The sequence below is a fragment of the Cebus imitator genome, unplaced genomic scaffold, assembly GCF_001604975.1.
Source record: "Cebus imitator isolate Cc_AM_T3 unplaced genomic scaffold, Cebus_imitator-1.0 Scaffold28, whole genome shotgun sequence".
NCBI classification, from domain to species: Eukaryota; Metazoa; Chordata; class Mammalia; order Primates; family Cebidae; genus Cebus; species Cebus imitator.
In genome coordinates, this window is record NW_016107343.1 from 1,154,972 (window position 1) to 1,174,183 (window position 19,212).

At 44.2% G+C, this 19,212-nt stretch overlaps 1 protein-coding gene across 3 annotated transcripts in view; it reads left to right on the forward strand.

Annotated features, from left to right (window-relative positions):
- Nucleotides 1–18,155, forward strand: part of TTC12 (tetratricopeptide repeat domain 12) — a 51,615-nt gene extending 33,460 nt beyond the window's left edge. For 2 of the 3 annotated variants that reach the window (XM_017523293.2, XM_017523295.2), the window contains 9 exons: nucleotides 1,868–2,026; nucleotides 3,085–3,145; nucleotides 3,918–4,055; nucleotides 11,182–11,280; nucleotides 11,753–11,821; nucleotides 14,229–14,330; nucleotides 15,617–15,716; nucleotides 16,613–16,838; nucleotides 17,991–18,155. In XM_017523293.2, the coding sequence (XP_017378782.1) occupies nucleotides 1,868–2,026; nucleotides 3,085–3,145; nucleotides 3,918–4,055; nucleotides 11,182–11,280; nucleotides 11,753–11,821; nucleotides 14,229–14,330; nucleotides 15,617–15,716; nucleotides 16,613–16,838; nucleotides 17,991–18,066 (1,030 nt within the window). In that variant the 3' untranslated portion in view covers nucleotides 18,067–18,155. The remainder of the gene's footprint in view (nucleotides 1–1,867; nucleotides 2,027–3,084; nucleotides 3,146–3,917; nucleotides 4,056–11,181; nucleotides 11,281–11,752; nucleotides 11,822–14,228; nucleotides 14,331–15,616; nucleotides 15,717–16,612; nucleotides 16,839–17,990) is intronic. The other variant, XM_017523296.2, reaches the window with a different exon arrangement.
- The last annotated feature ends 1,057 nt before the right edge of the window (nucleotides 18,156–19,212 follow it).

A 19,212-nucleotide genomic window follows, 5' to 3' on the forward strand; every position in this document is an offset into this window, starting at 1 on the left:
TCTCACCTCCCAAGGTAGCCCATCCCATTTTAGGACAGTTCTGATTGACATAAATCATCTCCTTACACTGTGCACAAGCTGCCTGCCTCATACTATTCTAGGGCTGATCCTGCCTCCCTACATTAAGGCCCAGGTCCAGACTCCTCCCAGATTTCCAGTGTGTTACATATCTGAAAATATTGATATATTCCAGGTTAACCATCTTTGTTCCCTCCATCATTCCTTTGATGATTTGGATGTATTGTCCTCTACTGTCTCCAGTCATTCCTTCCAGGTCTTCATGAGTGTCTGTTTTTTACTGTACCTCTTACTCTGCTGCTGCCTCAGTCTGCTCCCTTAGGGTTTATTGTCTGGACAATCACAGTTCTTCGCAGTTCTCCCTGGGTTGAATTCCTGCCTCCTGTATGACCTGCTCCAACCCAGCCTCCACTGTATGCCAAAGGGATTTTTCCAAAATGCACGTCTGTTCTGCTATTTTCCTACTTAACACACTGAAATGACTCTCTATTCCTTGTAAGGCTAGTTCTCCAATTACTGCAAAATATAATGGCTAGGAATCACATGAGGACTTAATGAAAAAGCAGCCTCCTCACACTCAGACTGACTAAGGAATCTGTCCCCAAGACCCCCACCACCAACCACACATTGGAGAACAGGGGCCTACCAAGCAAAGCACAGACTTTCCAGGAGGCTCCAGAAGGTCCCAGGATCTGGGCTCTGTCCAGCTCTCTACCACCCCCTGTCCTCCCCTCCCACCCTAAGCATGCCAGCAGTCCCCAAATGTACTCCCGCTACTCTATGCCTCGTGGTTCTGTGAATGCAGGCTGCTTTGCCTGACTTGCTCTGCACGCATCCCCGACGGCCCAACGCGATGCTGGCCTGCAAGCTGCCTGGAGCTAGGACATTGTCTTGTTTAATTGCTGTGACCCCAGAACTGACCACATTGCCTGGCACACAGTCAGGGCTTATTCATTGTGATTGGTCAAATGAATAAACGACTGAATAGCTAACCCTACACTTTAGAGACCCTGAAATGTCATCTGTTGAAGGCTGCTTCACCTCCATCCCCACACCTCCCACTGGCGAGACTCTGGTCCTCTCAACATGTGTCTGTCTCTAACATATCACTTAAGACAGTTTATCTTACTTGTTTATTTGCATGTGAATCACTGTAGGAAACCCGGAGCTCAGCACTGAGCACAGTATACTTAGCACGTTATAGACAGTTAATACAAGCTGGCTGGATAAACAAATTACTCTTATTTCCATTGTCGTGGTGCCAATAAGTCCGTTTGGGCAGCCTGAGATTGCAGCAGGTGTTTTCTGGCAGCTGTGCTAGAGTGTTTGTTCATCTTGTGTTTGTAAGTGGCTAAAAATCCTTAAATCTTTCTTATATGAACCAGTTATAAACCAGGTCTCACAATTCTGTTACTTATGCAGAATTGCCAGCTCTAAGTGGAGGACTTTGAGTTTAACCCTATTAAATTTAATCTAATATATTCAGCAGCCTGTCACAATCTTGTTAAATCTTTATTCCGTCACCCACCTTATTAGGGGGCCCTCCCACTTTAGTCATCAGCAGATTAGTAAGCATGCCATTTAGATGTCATCTAAGTTAATGAACTTGACTGAGCCAGAGTCACATGGTTGAGTCACAGAAACTCCTTCTGAGCTGGCGTCCGATAATCAATAAACTTTGGTTAAAAGTATTCAGCCTTCTGGGGATTCACATTAAATGGTGGAGCCAACCACCTAAGAGTATCTGTGTCTGGGTGGGTAAGGAGCTATGCTTCCTAGGAGGGCGCGGCAAGGCACCCTTTCTGCTTATTTCACCCAGGTGCGGACTCCATTTTGGTTTCCTTACAAGGTTACCCTGTTGGGATGTTGTTAGTTGGAGGACAGCTACCTCTGAGGTTATTATGGGTTTTTGCAGATTGTTGGAAGCCCTGGTGTCATTTCTTGATTTCTCGGATAAGGAGGCTGACACTGCTATGGGACTGTTCACAGACTTGGCTCTGGAAGAAAGGTAATTTTTTTATTTATAGAGACTGACATTTCTTCTTCAGTCTTTGTTGAACTGTCTGATCTTTAAAAATGTGCCATATTTGGAGAGGCCAAGTCTCCAAGTGAGTATTGCAGGATTCACTGAGTAGGAGGGCTGATGCCTCCCAAGGGGCCGAGGCCAGCTACTCCCATTCTAGTTACTCTGTGTAGAGGCTGACCTGGGCCTCCATGGGTTTGGAAGCAGCCGCATACTTAAAGCAGTGCCTCTGACAGTAGGGAAGCCTCCCAAGTGTCGGGAAGCTTCCTCCTTCCTAATCAGTGCCTGGCACATAGGAGCTGCCCAGCAAATTTGCATTGAAAATACTTGAGCAAGCCAGCAAGCAAGAATGAACAGTCAAATGCAGCCTCCTCTGGGGTTGCCAGTGACGTCATAAATAATGACCTCCTTCTGCCCCGTGGCTTTGTGCTGCTTTGTTTTGTTTTGTTTTGCTTAGCTACTGGGGGTGATAGTAAAGATCTTAGTTTTAATAATTTTTCAAGTGCTTTTTCTAAAGTTCATCTTGTGTTTTAAATTTCCTCACAAACTGTAGGACACCTTGCTTAGAGATGGTAATGGGATGAGAGAGCTGCTTGTGCTCACAGGCAGGCCAGCCAGCTGGCATGGGCTGGGGTATGGAACAGTGGCTGTAGCGTGTGGAGAGGCTCCGAAGGGTAAACCTGCTTGCATGGTATTTGCCTTCTGCACAGCACACACATGCTGTAGACTCAGAGCAGGGATTGGGGGGTAAGTCAGCTTGGCAAAAGCCTAGAGATTCCAGCAACTCCTGCTTACGGGAGCTGCCATCTGAGATCTGTTGTTTCACATCAAAAGCAATTCTCCAGACTTAGAAAAATAACAGCCACATTACATACACAGTGACATGCTTTTTTCTTTTTTTGGTTCTTTATTGTCCATGCACACTCTAAATCACATGGGCCTAGAGTTTGCAAGTGCCTGCAACATTAATTATCTGAGACGCTGTACTTATGTTATAGTTTATGCAATGTAAAAATAAATCCTGTCTGATGGTTTCTCAACAGATTCCAAGTCTGGTACCAGGCCAACCTTCCAGGTGTTCTCCCTGCACTCACAGGCGTTCTGGTGAGCAAACCCTCATTTTCATCCTCTGTGACAGACACTCTCAGGTGCATGAATGGGGCTGTTTAAACACAATTTACGATCTAGAACAACTATTGTCTCTCGGTTGATTAATCATTTATTCACAGCTGGAATTTACACAATTCTCAGTTATTGAAACAACTACAGGAGGGACAGGTGGAGGTGGCATACGGATGGTGCTGGTTACAGGGGAGGAAAAGCTGGACGTGGGTGACGTTGTAAGTGAAGGTGGATAGAGTCCGTCAGTCTCCATCAGTCCCCTGCTGACACTAATTACGCTGTGCAACCCTGTCTGCTGAATGGAAGTCATCCTGTCAGGAAAACTAGTGTAGCAATTTGAGCTGATAAAGCACTGAATGACGTGGGGGGCAAGGGTTCTCCATGGAGAGTGTGTTGCAACTGGAGCCTGTCCCTATTGAACCTTAGAAGTTTCAGGGGCCCTAGAAGAGCATAACCACACCCCAGTATGTCACAGCTGTGGAAATGGAGCCTCTGAGAAGGGAAGGGACTTGTCCAAGTCCTCCCAGCTGGTTGGTGGAGGAGCTGGGATTAAGCCCTAGGCCAAGACCCTTTTGGATCTACCCCTCTATGTGCCTCCATTTTGTTGCCAGTGTGACCCTAGGGATGCCCCTGTTTGACATGAAGCTATCTAGTTTGTTCATGGACCTTTTGGTGAGTGAGGGACCCACCTAGAGATCATGCAACATCCTTTGCCTGCTCTCTGAGGCTCTGCCTCCTCCTGATTCTCATTTAGAAGAGAGATCCCAAGGTAAGCAGCTCCTCGGCTCTGTGCCAGTGCATTGCCATCATGGGAAACCTCAGTGCTGAGCCTGCCACCCGAAGACACATGACAGCCTGTGAGGAATTTGGGGATGGCTGCTTGAGCCTCATGGTATGTTAGCTTTTCTATTCAAAATTGCTCTTTATCCTCTTTGGGGGTATTAGCTGCTTCTTAGTTGTCTGGTGTTTCCAAAAATTCTGTTTCTGTAGATGCTGGAATGGTGCAGTGGCTTATCCCTTCTGTAACTGTAGACTTTATGCACTGCCAGCCTTAAACAGCCCCACAGATCAAGTTTCATTAGCCCTGGGGAAGGATTTTCTTTTTTAATTTTTTAAAATGATTTATTTATTTATTATTTAACTTTTAAGTTCAGGGGTACATTTGCAGGTTTCTTACATAAGTAAACTTGTGTGATGGGGGTTTGTTGTACATATTATTTTGTTACCCAGGTATTAAGCCTAGGACCCATTAGTTATTTCTCCTCATCCTCTCCCTCTTCCTCCCACCCCCGACCTTCTGGCAGGCCCCAGTGTGTGTTGTTCCCCTTTATGTGTCCATGTGTTCTCATCTTTTAGCACTCACGTATAAGGAAGGACACGTGGTACTTAGTTTTCTATTCCTGCATTAATTTGCAAAGGATAATAGCCTCTAGCTTCACCATGTTCCTGCAAAGGACATAATCTCATTCTTTTTATGGCTGCATAGTATTCCATGGTGTATATGTAGCACATTTTCTTTATCCAGTCTATCATTGATGAGCATTTAGGTTGATTCCATGTCTTTGCTATTGTGAATAATGCTGCAGTGAACATATGCGGGCATGTGTCTTTATAATAAAAAGATTTCTGTTCCTTTCAGTATGTCCCCATTAATGGGATTGCTGGGTCATATGGTATCTCTGTTTTAGGTCTTTGAGAAATAGCCACACTGTTTTCCACAGCGATTGAACTACTTTACTCTCCCACCAACAGTTCCTTTTCCTCTGCAGCCTTGCCAGCATCTGTTATTTTTTGACTTTTTAGTAATCACCATTCTGACTGGTGTGAGATGGTATCTTGTGGTTTTGATTTGCATTGCACTAATGATATCAATGATGTTGAGCTTTTCTTCATGTACTTGTTGGCCACTTGTATGTCTTCTTTCGGAAAGTGTTTCTTCATGTTCTTTGCCCACTTTTTAATGGGATAGTTTATTTTTCTCTTGTAAATTTGTTTAAGTTCTTTATAGATACTGGATATTAGACCTTTGTCAGATGCATAGCTTGCAAAAACTTTCTTCCATTCTGTAGGTTGTCTGTTCACTCTGTTGGTAATTTCCTTTGCTGTGCAGAAGCTCTTTAATTAGATCCTATTTGTCCATTTTTGCTTTGGTTGTGATTGCTTTTGGTGTCTTCGTCATGAAATTTTTGCTCATTCCTGTGTGTAGAATGGTATTGCCTGGGTTATCTTCTAGGGTTTTTATAGTTTTGGATTTTACAATTAAGGTTTTATTCCATCTTGAGCTGATTTTCATGTATTGTGTAAGGAAGGGGTCCAGTTTCAATCTTCTGCATATAACTAGCCAGTTATCCCAGCAGCATTTATTGAATAGGGAATCCTTTCCCCATTGCTTGTTTTTAACAGGTTTATCAAAGATCAGATGTTTTAGGTATACGGTCTTATTTCTGGTTCTTTATTCTGTTCCATTTGTCTATGCATCTGTTTTTATACCAGTACCATGCTGCTTTGGTAACTATAGTATAGTTCAAAGTCAGGTAACGTGATGCCTCCAGCTTTGCTCCTTTTGCCTAAGATTGCCTTGGCTATTCAGACTCCTTTTTGATTCCATACAAATTTTAAAATAGCTTTTTCTAGTTCTGTGAAGAATGTAAATGATAGTTTAATAGGAATTGCATTGAATCTATATATTGTTTTAGGCAGTATGGCCATTTTAACAATATTGATTCTTTCTATCTATGAACACGGAATGTTTTTCCATTTGTTTGTGTCATATATGATTTATTTGAGCAGTGTTCTGTGGTTCTTCTGGAGATCTTTCACCTCCCTGGTTAGCTGTATTCCTAGGTATTTTCTTTTGATGGCAATTAGAAATGGGACTGCATTTCTGATTTGGCTCTCGGTCTGCCTGTTGCTGGTATATAAGAATGCTGGTGATCTTTGTGTGTTGATTTTGTATCCTGAGACATTGCTGAAGTTGTTAATCAGCTTAAGGAGCTTTTGGCCTAAGACTGTGGATTTTTCTAGATACAGGGTCATGTCATCTACAAACAGAGTTTGACTTCTTCTTTTCCTCTTTGGTTGCCCCTTATTTTTCTCTCTTACCTGATTGCCATGGCCAGGACTTCTAATACTCTGTTGAATACATGCGGTGTGAGAGGGCATCCTTGTCTTGTGCCACTTTTCAAGGGGAGTGCTTCCAGCTTTTGCCCATTTAGTATGATGTTGGCCGTGGGTCTGTCATAGAAGGTTCTTATTATTTTGAGGTATGTTCCTTTAGTACCTAGTTTATTGAGAGTTCTTAACATGAAGAAGTGTTGAATTTTATCAAAAGCCTCTTCTGCATCTATTGAAATCACATGGTTTTTGTTGTTAGTTCTGTTTATGTGATGAATCACATTTATCTATTTGCATATGTTGAACCAACCTTGCATCCCAGAGATAAAGCCCACTTGATTGTGGTGGATAAGCTTTTTGATGTGCTGCTAGACTCAGTTTGCCAGTATTTTGTTGAGGATTTTTGCATCAATGTTAATCAAGGATTTTGGCCTGAAGTTTTCCTTTTTTGCTGTGTCTCTGCCAGGTTTTGGAGTCAGGATGATGCTGGTCTCATAGAATGAGTTAGGAAGGAATCCCTCCTCCTTGATATTTTGGAATCATTTTAGCAGGAATAGTACCACCTCTTCTTTGTACATCTGGTAAAATTCAACTGTGAATCTGGCTGGTACTGGGCTTTTTTTGGTTGGTAGGCTATTTATTACTGACTCAGTTTCAGAGCTCATTGTTGGTTTGTCCAGGGATTCCATTTTTTCCTGGTTCAGTCTTTGGATAGTGTGTGTGTCCAGGAATTTATTCATTTCTTCTAGATTTTCTAGTTTATGTACATGGAGGTGTTCATAATATACTCTGACGGTTGTTTGTATTTCTATGGGGTCAGTGGTGATATGCCCTTGTTGTTTCTGATTGTGTCTATTTGCATATTCTCTCTTTCCGTGTTTTAGTCTAGCTAGTGATCTATCTATTTTATTATTTTTTTCAAGAAACCAGCTTTAGGATTTGTTGACCTTTCGAAGGATTTGTGTGTGTGTGTGTGTGTGTGTGTCTCAGTCTCCTTCAGTTCAGCTCTGATTTTGGTTACTTCTTGTCTTCTGCTAGCTTTGGGATTTGTTTGCTCTTGGTTCTCTAGTTGTTTTAGTTGTGGTGGTATGTTGTTAACATGAGATATTTCTAAATTTTTGTTAGAAATATCTGTTAGGGCATTTAGTGCTATAAATTTCCCTCTTAACACTGCCTTACCTGTGTCCCAGAGATTCTGGTATGCTGTATTTTTGTTCTCATTAGTTTCAAAGAACTTCTTGATTTCTGCCTTAACTGCTTTCTTTACTCAAAGTCATTCTGGAGCAAGTTGTTCAATTTCCATGTAATTATGTAGTTTTGAGTGCATTTCTTAGTCTTAATTTCTAATTTGAGTATTAGGATTTCAGTTATTTTGCATTTGCTAAGGAGCATTTTACTTCCGAGCATGATTGATTTTAGAGTATGTACTACATGATGGTGAGAAGAATGTATATTCTGTTGTTTTCAGATGGAGAAATCTGTGTATGTACATCAAGCCCATTTGATCTGGTGCTAAGTTCAGGTCCTGAATATCTTTGTTAATTTGCTGTCTCAGTGATCTAATATTGTCAGTGGGGTGGTAAAGTCTCCTGCTATTATTATGTGGCAGACTAAGTCTCTTTGAAGGTCTCTAAGAACTTGCTTTATGAATCTGGATGTTTCTGTGTTTGGTGCATAATTATTTAGGATAGTCAGATCTTCTTGTTGAATTGAACCCCTTACCAATATGTGCAATGCCCTTCTTTGTCTTTTTTGGTCTTCATTGGTTTAAAGTCTGTTTTGTCTGAAACTGGGATGTTTAAAGTCTGTTTTGTCTGAAACCCCTGCTTTATTTCTGTTTTCCATTTTCTTGGTAGATTTTTCTCCCTCCTGTTGTTTTGCCTATGTGTATCATTGCTTGTGAGATGGGTTTTTTGAAGACAGCATACCAATGGATCTTGGTTCTTTATCTGACTTGCAACTGTGTTTCTTGGGACATTTAGCCCATTTACATTCAAGGTTAGTATTGGTATGTGTAGATTTGATCCTGTCATCATGATGTTAGATGCTTATTTGCTGATTTATTTATGTGGTTGCTTTATAATGTTACTGGTCTATGTACTTCAGTGTGTGTTCGTAAAGGCTGGTAATGGTCTTTTCTTTCCATATTTAGTGATTCCTTCAGGAACTCTTGTAAGGCAAGTCTGGTAGTAATGAATTCCCTTAGCATTTGCTTATTTCTCTTTCACTTACAAAGTTTAGTTTGGCCAGAAATGAAATTATGGGTTGGAATTTCTTTTCTTTAAGAATGTTGAATATTGGCCTCCAATCTCTTCTGGCTTGTAGGGTTTCTGCTGGGAGATCTGCTATTAGTCTGATGAACTCTCCTTTGTAAGTGATCTGACCTTTCTCTCTAGTTGCCGTCAGTATTTTTGCTTTCATATCGACCTTGGAGAATCTGATGATTATATGTCTTGGGGATGATCTTCTTATGAGTATCTTACTGGAGTTCTCTGCATTTCTGAATTTGAATGTTGACTTCTCTAGCTAGGTTGGGGACGTTCTCATGGATGATATCCTGAAATATGTTTTCCACATTAGTTCTATTCTTCCCATCTTTCAGGGACATCAGTTAGATATAGATTGGGTCTCTTTACAGAATTCTATATTTCTCAGAGGTTTTACTCATTTCTTTTTATTCTTTTTTTATCTATTCTCTATCTTATTTCAGAAAGCCTGTCTTCAAGGTGTGAGATTATTTCTTCTGATTGATCTATTCTGCTGTTAACACTTGTAACTGCATTGTGAAATTCTTCTAGTGTGGTTTTTCAGCTCTGTCAGGTTGGTTATGTTCTTTTCTATACTGGCCATTTTGTCTGTCAGCTCCTTCATTGTTTTATTATGATTCTGGCTTTCTTGGTGTGGGTTTCAATGTACTCCTGTAACTCAATGAACTTCATTCCTATTCATATTCTGAATTCTGTTTCTGTCATTTTAGCCATGTCAGCCAGGTTTAGAACCCTTGATGAGAGGTGTTGTGGTTGTTTGGAAGGAAGAAGGCATTCTGACTTCTTGAATTATCAGGTTTATTGTGTGGATTGTTTCTCATCTTTGTTGGTTTCTCTAATGTCAATCTTTGAGATTGCTGACCTTTGGATAATTTTTTTTCCTTTATCCTATTTGATGACCTTGAGGGTTTTATTGTGGTATAAGGTGGAGTCAGCTGACTGGCTTTGTTTCTGGAAGATTTTAGGGGGTCAGTATTCAGCTCCCAACTCTTAGACTGGATGCTCTAACTCTAGGGGACTTTTATTGGGCCTTGACTTTGTTTTCTGGCTCCTCTAGGTTAAGCATACACCACACTGGGGGAGCCAAGGTGATTCTGAACCTCTGGTCACTACACTTCAATAGGTGGTGTTAGCCCAAGAATTTCATAATGTGGTGACAGTGGGAACTCAACTTGTTTGCTTATGCCAACAGCAGCGGAAGACCTGTGGCAGGGTGCTAGTGGGTGCCAGGGTGCCTGACTCCCTGCAGGTGTTTGCCACAGTGCCACCCTGGGGGAAGAGGGTCCCTGCTGGTGACTGTGTACATGGTCATGCTGAAAGTTGTGCCTTCTCTGTGCCTCTCAAGCAGTGGAGGTTGCTCCTAGAGGGGGAAGGATCCACTGTACTCTTTGCCAAGCTAGCACTAATGCAAGATGCTGACAGGGGTGGGATGGCTGGCTCTATGCCCACCAAGACTCCATCTGAAATGGTGGTCAGAGGGAAGAGGAGGAGCAGGACTGCACTCCCATGCTCTGGCAGGGCAAGGAAAGCAAAACCTGCCCTTTCTTCCCCAAGGAAAGCAGATACTCACCAGCAAAGTGATGTGGGGAGCTGCCCTGGGCCCAGGGGAAGTTGTAGTGTGGAGAGGGAGCATGTGGGCTGGTGTGTGGTGATAGGGGTACCCTCCTGGAGCTCTCCACTGATCAGCCATGGTCCACCAGTTTAGAAACTATGGTGCCGGCCCCCAGGGTCCTCGAGGCTGCTCAGCAAGCATGTGTGGCCAGGCTGGGGCCCCAGAAGAGGCCAACAGAGCAAGATGTCCTCAAGTTAGACTGGCCCTGTCTGATGGGCAAGGCCACCCTGCAGATTTCAGGTCTGACAGTTCCCCTAGGGCTAAAGTCTTGTATGGGAGTAAGTTGAGCCTAGGGGGATAGTTGTCCGGGGCCATGCGCCACTACAGACACTACCACACCCAGCCCTCTGGGCTCCACATCAGCTGGCTTGCCAACCCTACCGCTTCTCTAAGCAGCTCTCTCTGCCAACTCCATGAGGGTCTGTGGTGGTTGAGGGGATTTCTCCTGCCAGGGTTCCAGAGGCCCATTATGAGATCAGGTTGCTCTTTGCCAGTTCAACTTACTCATTCCCCCAGAGGCTTTGGGGGCCAATAACAAGCCTCAGTACATAGGACCCCCATGCAGGGTTCCCAGTTACTCCCATTCCTTCCTGCTTCTGTGTCTTCTCTCCATCTACTCTCAGTGCCTTCCCTCTGAAGAACTGTAAGGACCACGCCAGTTGTCTCTGTCCCTCATGGGAGCTGTCCCACCTGGCTGTGTCTAGTCAGCCATCTTGCCTGATCCCAATTTGAAAAATGTTTGTGGTGGAGTTGAATGATCACCCATCTCAGCAGCTCACTCTTCACTTTAAGCCCAGGAACAAACTGAGCCATAGTTCCATGGCAGAAGCACCAGAGACTCCTTCCAAGTCTCCTCGACTAACATGAACTCATGGAACTAGTCTCTGATCTTCCAACATCATTAGGTTCATGATATTGGCAATTTAGAGAGTGGGTTAACTCTGAGATCCTTGTCCAAGGGTAAAGGTGACCATAAAAACCTGTAAGGCAGAAAGGTCATTGGTTACCTTGTTTTGTTTCTCAAGGCCAGGTGTGAGGAGGATGTGGACCTGTTCAGAGAGGTTATCTACACACTCCTGGGACTCCTGATGAACCTGTGTCTTCAGTCTCCCTTTGTCTCTGAGGTATGGCATTCCGTCTCCCTGCCTGAAACCCTGGGACAACCTGCACACATTCTGTGGCATAAAACCATTCGCATGTTCACAAAAAAAACAGAAGCATGTACACTGACACACTGGCCATGGAATGGGGAAAGCTGGAGGGATGCACTCTCCCTTTGCTCTGCTGAGGGGTGGATGGGTCACTCAGTCATGTATTCACTCAGAAAACAGACTGAGTATCCAGGGTGTGCTGAGCAGAGTGTGAGGTGCTGCGTTCACAAAGTCAAATAAAAGGTGGTTCCTGCTATCAGGAAATGCTCTGGAGTTAGGGGAGATAGACATAGGAAGGAATAAGAGCAGTAAAAGCCGGTGTCGTGAGGGAACCTGAGCACAGTGTGGTGGTGCTAAAAAGGAGGGGTGCTCAGAAGAAGCTCCACCGAGAATTCAGATTGCCAGCAAATTACAATCACCTCCTGGCCTCTCCCCATTGTTGTAGGTTTGGGCCGTGGAGGTGAGCAGAAGGTGCCTATCTCTACTAAACAGCCAGGATGGAGGAATCCTGACAGTAAGTTTCTCCCAGGGAAATCCAGAAGTAGCTTCCATTGTTCTTTCTGTTTTGTCTTATTTTATTATCAATGGTCCTTAATCTTTTTGAAGCTGCCACCTTTGAGAATCCGGTGACTCTCCAAGATGTGGTATGGATATACTATTCAGAATAACGCACACAAGCACATAGATATCAGGTTTTGTCTACAGTTTCAGGAATTTGATGACCTCCTTGCAGTGCGCATCATCTGTGGATCCTCTAGAGTCTAGGAGCCCGACTTAAGAATCCCTTTTCTGTATGGTCTGAAATTTAACCAGCTTAGAGGATATATTTTGTCCTATTTCAAAATATCCTTTGCAAATTGGACAGATCAAGTGTCCAACTTATTTGGAATCCCTTTTTTCCATGGCAAAAAAAAAAAAAAAAGCCAGGTCCATGTTTTAAGCCAGTGATCCTAGAGGTTGTTCGTGCATAATAGTTTTCGCCTCTGTTTAAAATATATGCTGGAATGGCTTTCTCAATTCTGTGTCTGACATTTGGATAAGAAAACTGAGAAAGGCCTATATGTTAGCACAGTGCATCAGGAAAAGAATATTAGTATGATTCAAGAGGCTATTTGCCATCACCCTAGAATATGTTCTTCACTCACCTTAGTGAACACCCCTGTTTTTCTCCCTGTCAGGGCAGGGCCCAAACCCCTAGAGAAGCAATTATGGCCACATCTAGGGTGGGTTTGGGAAACCAGCCTTTCAACAGTTGCAGGCTGAGGACTGGCTCCACAATTTAAAAAAAGGTTCTGAGTAGATCCAACATACCTTGTTTGAGGGTACCACTCTCAAAACATCCCCAAAGTCAATTCAGACAGGATAGGGCAAAGGTTTTTAACATGGGCTTCATCATTGCGTTCCTGGAATCCCCTGCAACTGGGCAGACAATTTTGAGTGTTCATTTTCATGGAAGGGGCATCATAGTTTTCATCAGATCCTCAAAAGAGGTCCATGACCCCCAAAGTGGTAAGCACCACCATTCTCATATGGTCCAGATCTAAAGGTGGAGTTTACTAGTCCCTGAGTAAACCTTTAGGGGAGCCCGAGCCAGATTTCCTCAGAATTCCACGTGTGCCACCCTGGGTGCTTCCCAGCTTGCTGAGCAGGGCAGCAGCTTCACCATGGGCATCTAGCAACAGTCTCCACTGCCTTGGGCCTGAAAAGTGTCAGCTATTGCAAAATTCTAGGATCTTTAGGAAGCAGATTAGGGAAACAAGCTTGATAATACACAAGTTTATCTTTTCTCCCTCTGGAGACCTCATTAAAATGAGATTAAAGCCATTGGAGGAAAATAAGTAGAGACCTACGTTGACGGTAAACAGGCAAGTAGTTACCAATAGGTAAGTAATTATAACAAGTTTTCTGAAGATGGAGAACAGCTGCAAGGGTGATAATTAGTGAGGCAGGGCTGAGGAAACCTTCTTGTAGAGTACAGATGGAGGAATATGTCGCTGGGCAGTAGCAGGTTTGCCTTATAATACCCTGAAGAGGATCAAGGTTTCAAAATTCCCAGTACAATAGAAAGCAAGTATGAGGCAGCAGAGCTGTGTTTGCTTGCAGGCATCTATCCCCCAGGCATAAAATCAGAACATTTTTATCTCTAAAGAACTGAAAATCTAGAGAAAACATTTTTCTTTCTAGTATATGGGCGTGCTACCTCTCTACCTTTCAGTCACCAAACTTCCCATAAACATGGCATGCCCAAACATATTTTTATTGCCTTTTTTGTACATGTGATTGGGCAGATAAGGGTCACCAGACACTGCAGGAAAGCCACACACTTAAACAGGAAAATCAAGATAAACGTAAAAATTAATCCAAAAGAAATAACGATGATATAGGAAACAGAAGAAAAAAATAATAACTATCATTTGTATCCTGAGAAAGATTTAAGATAGTTATATCCATAAAACAGTAACAGCTTGCCATTTATTTATTTAAAAAAGGAAATAAGAGCTGGGAAATAAGGTAAATGAAGTATCGCAGAAAATAGAACAAAAGACAAAGATCAGAGAAATGAAGACAAAAGACACAGAAGACCAACCCAGGAAGTCAAACATTTCCTAATAAAGGGCCTGCTGAAATCAGAGCGCTGGAAGGAATCCCAAGGGAGAACTTCCTTTCTCAGAGTTAAACTAGTTGTTCCTGTGTGAGGCTGAAATAATATGGGCCTTTCGGTAGCAAGGGGCAATGGTTACAGCTCCTTTATAGTTTTATTAAAAAGAACAGTGCTTGCTATTATTTGGCCATCATATTTTTTATATTTTGCTTCCAATATTAATGATGGCCTTTTGCCTCACCAAACTCCCTGTTAACTTTTAAATGTTGTCAGCAGTTCTGAAAAGGACATTTAATTATCCTCTTTCTGCTGTTCTCAGAGAGCTGCTGGTGTTCTGAGCCGGACCCTTTCTTCCTCTCTGAAAATTGTTGAGGAGGCCTTGCGAGCAGGAGTGATAAAGAAAATGATTAAATTCCTGAAGGTAAAATAACATTATTGGTTACAACCTCTGAAATGTACAGAAGTCTCCCACTTTATTCGGCGAACAGTATTAAGGTGGGATTTGTTTGATCAATGTGCTGCCATTTCTCCCTCGCTAGATTTTAAACTTCTTGGATAGGGATTTGCTTCTGCCTGTCTACTGAGACCATACTCTGAACATCAACAACAGATTGTTGAATAAATAAGAAAATCGTTCATTAGCTACATCTATTAAAAACTGCTTACCCCTCAAGCCTAACTTTAAAATATATGGCCTCTGTTCTTGAAAAAAAAAAATGATCTGAGTGGCTTTCTGTTACGTTTCTCAGGCACATTGTTTTGATCAGCTTTTACTGCTCATGATGCTTTATATAGTTATCTGGAGAGTGCTGGATGGAACTCCATCTATGAGACATGTAGCCTGCAGAATTAGCATATAACCAAAGGATGTTGGGATTTCCCCATGAAATGAGTGCGGTGAATCTAAGCAAGTCAGTAGACCAGTTATCTGGATTCACCTGCAAGGGTGAGGAGGATGATTAGGCTGCCATCTCAGAATCCCACCTGTGATGTATGTGCCCATGAGGTCTGTGCACACATGTTAGTGTGGTGACACATGGCTTTTATTCATAAAGCATCAGGCAGAGTGGGGCAGGGAAGCATGCGCTGGGGGCTGCTGAGGGGGCAGGGCTGCTGTGGGGCAAGGAGGCGGCACAGGGGGTCTGAGTTTAGGCTGCCACTTGAACAATGACTATCATTCATTATGACTTTTGCAAACCCACCAAAAACTGCTGATGACATGCATACCCATGCATGCATGCATACGTGCACACATGCCTTTTAAAGACACCACGTAGGTGATGGTAAGGGCTATGTTTGACTGTTGTCACCTCTTAAAATGATCTAGGTTCCTGATGTTCTCCATGCAGGACTGTCAGCCTGACAGTCTTAGTAAGTCAGTCCTCATTCTCGAATGGTAAAATGACATGGGAGGGCCTTTTCCTCCCTTTTTGGTAGATCTGCCATTCATCAGCATCATTCTCTTCTCAGCCATTTGCTAAAAAAGCCCGCCAGAGGCAATTACTCAGGTGTACATGGCAGGCCTGCACTCCTGTCAGGGGTGAGGGTGGGGTTAGAGAGGATGCTGGAAGCATATGCCCTTCTCAGTGGAATTCTCTTTTCAGAGTTTAGGAAGCCACTAGCACTATAATAACTGTTCTCTGTGGCTTCTGGTCAAGAGCAATCATAGCACTGATTTTGTTTTTCTAATTTCATTCTGAAATCTAGACAGGAGGCGAGACTGCGTCACGTTATGCTGTAAAGATACTAGCCATCTGCACGAATAGTTATCATGAAGCTCGGGAAGAAGTAGTAAGACTGGATAACAGTAAGTGACGATTTCCTTAAGAAAGCCCTTGTCCCAGAGGTTCATCCACCCTTGAAGCTGCAAAGGGAACTGTGGCCGAGGAAGAACTTATCAGCAATGCTGCTGACCACTCCCAGACTTCAGTGTTTACAGAACAAGATGTTTCACCTCCACATCTGAAAGCATTTAATTAGCCTTTTGGCTGCACAGAGGTAGACTCTAGACAGGAGAGAATCTAGACGGCTCAAAGATAACAGGGTCCAAGCTAGGAAACTCCCTTCTCTTGCTGAGTTCAGTTCTCTGCCTTCACAGAAGGAGGGCGGGGAAAACACCTTCAACGTTTAGTGAACAAGGGGAATATCAGAGTCTGAGCCTACCTTTAGCCTAGTAACTTGCACCAGCTGTAGTTTTTCACAGTAGGCTTCATAGGAGAGGCAGCCTGCTAATGTGCTTTTTACCAACTCCCTGGAATGCACAGAAGGTGAACTGAAGGAGGCTCCACCATGGAAGCAGGAACTTTCTTCTGGAACTGTTTCATGCCCTGCAGGTATAGGTTGCGGGCACATTGCCTCCCACCTGGGGGCTGTCAGATGGGGCCTCTCACCCTGGTGCAGTGAGAGGTTGAGAACAGGGGCTTTTGAGAAGACAGACCTGTCTGACACATAGCGTTCATTCATCTAACAACTGTGTTGTGCTGGGCAGTGCTCTGGGAACCCGGGACACTTCAGAGATTCAGCAAGGAGTTGAGGAGGTTCCTATGCATTCAGTGAATGTTTGCTGAGGAGTGAGTGAATAGGTTCTGCTGCAGAGTTACTGGGGAAGCTCAGAGTCTGTTGACAGCGCCCCTCCTGTCCTGTTGCCAGCGTCCTGTTTTGGGATTTGAAGGAGCTGTTGCTTGTTCTCTTCCTTTCCTGCAGAGTTGAGCATTATGATGAAGCTACTCAGCTCGGAGGATGAGGTTCTGGTGGGCAATGCTGCCCTCTGCCTTGGTAACTGCATGGAGGTGCCCAACGTTGCATCTTCCCTGCTAAAGACGGACCTCGTGCAGGTCTTGTTAAGGCTCGCAGGCAGTGACACGCAGAAGACAGCTGTGCAGGTGAACGCAGGCATTGCTCTGGGGAAGCTGTGCACAGCTGAGCCCAGGTACGTTGTGGACTGGGAGTCAGGCTAACCCAGTGTCGGTCTCACTGCAGAAAGAGCAGCTGAATTGAGGCACTGTGTTTTGTCTGGACTGTGTGCCACACAAAACACTGGGGAGCCCTCATGATTTCTGTGCAGACCTAGTTAAGCCCAATAGCTGCTTCTCTGAAGAAAGCCTTGCTAGAGGAACTGGGAGCTCTCAGGCTCCAACCAGAGAGGGAATCGGCTTGTCTGATGAGGACTCGCTGCTCATACTTGCTGCCGTTGCCTTCTCTCCATTCCATTATCTGCCGTTCTTCATCCCTCTCCGTCTCTTTATCGTCCTTCCCCTCCCTCCCACTCCACCTTCCCTTCTCTTTCCTCTTTTCTCTCTGCTTCACTTTTCCAGAAACACTCCCACTTCATGTTCTTTGCCTCAGCCTAAACAAGTGGAGAAATGGCCAGCAAGGGTCACACGTTCATGCAGGAGAAAGCAGAGTGAAGCAAAGACATAGAGCAGCGCATCGAGGCCCCCAGCGAGCGAGGACAAGAGATGTGGGCTGTAACTGTGCCCGTGGCTTCTCTGTTAGCTCAGACCTCCGCTCCGCTGTGCTCCTGTTCTGATGTGTGGATGCACCTCATTGCATGTGCTTCTGGGAGGTGTCCACATGTGGCTGAGTGAAGGAGCCCTGCCATAGAGCAGGGGTAAACCTTGGGGCTGGGTGAGAGAGGCTCCTTCCCTTACAGCCACATGCCTTTAATTCCTCCTCTGTAGAATGAGGGGCTTGGCCTCTGATAACTAAGGTCCTCTCTAGTTCTGTTTGGTGGTTCAAATGGAAGGAATAGTTAAAATTTTTCTTCTGTAGAAAGCAAACATATTAGCTAGGATGACTTCAAAGTGGCAACCTGTGGGGGAGTTCCCAAGAGCAAGGTCCCATCTGATCAGCCTGACACACCTGCCACCTCCAGCGAGTGTTTTCAGTGCTTTGTGGGCCTCGATCGTATTTACCCCTGTAATTTTTAGGGTACCCCATTGCCACAGCCACCTCCTGTTTCCACCCAGAATGATAGGCTGACATTCCCAGCCAGCTTCCATCTGAGAGGGGGTTGGCTCTGGGCTCCAGAAGTCTGAACCTTGGCACTTATATCCTGGGTTGTGTGTTTTGATTGTGACAGGTTTGCTGCTCAACTAAGAAAGCTTCATGGCCTAGAAATTCTCAGCTCCACGGTGAAATACATCAGTGATTCTTGAGAGATATGGTGTCTGTGTGCACTTGGGGAACACACAAACACACACACTGAGTTGTTCTTATGCTAATAAAGACCTCTGAAATATCCGCTCTGGAATCAAGTATTCATTTTCAGTGTTTGCATGTTGGGTTTTCGCAGGTAACAAGAGAGTGGGCTGGCTGCTGTGGTGGGCGCTGTGCACTGGCTTACTCGACTTCCATTGTTCCCTCCTTTGAATGTTCCATCCTGTTTGGTAGAAGCTAGAAACCATCTCACAAAAAGCCACATTCCCCAGACTCTCTTGTAGAAACGATTCTAGACGGGAACTACTGGCCGGCCCAATGCCACTTTCTACCCCTTTTGCTATTTTCTGCTGGCAGTTTGCCAGAAGCATCAGACTTGTTGGTAGCAAGATTTCAGCATCCGTTTTCCAGCTGTGGAGTGCTAAGTGAGAGTCACCTTGGCGTCATCGGTGGCCTGCAGCCGACTCCTGGCCCGCAGCCACTGCATGTGCTCTTAATTCAGTAGGGCGAGTGGTAGGTGGTGTGTCTCCTGTTAGGAGAGCTCTGTGTGAATCATTCTGGGAATCGTTCCTAGGGGTCTCTCCTGGCACCCTCCTCCAGCCCATCTGGTGGGACTGTAGGCACCCTGTTCCATGGGTTAGATTGTTTTCTGCTTAAGGTGCCAAAGCACAGGCGTCTCTTTCTGCAGTGAACCCTGACTGATGCAAATGAGTTTATTTCCCTAACCCACCTTGTACTCTCACCCCATCCCCAAAGGCAATGCTCCCTTCCAGTTGCCCCAGGGTCACTCTAAACCAGGGTCACCTGTGGACTGCAAGTCCCTAAGTGAGACATTCAATAAGTGACACTACTCTCTGGCTCCTCCTTATAATCAGTTAATCATTTTAGAGTAGGAGACAGGGTCTTCATAGTACAGTGAATGTCAGGAGTCCCAGACCAAAATTCCAAAGACTTTTGGTCCTATCCTGCTACCTGCCAGCTGTGTGGCTTTGGGCAACTTGTTTAACCTCTCTGAGCTTTGGCTACTGCTTCTGGAAAAACTAATACCTGTCTAATCTACCTCCTCCACTGTTGTAAAGGTTAAATGAGGTTTTGGAGGTGAAGGCACTTTGGGAATTATAAAGTGCTATGCAAATGTAAGAAAT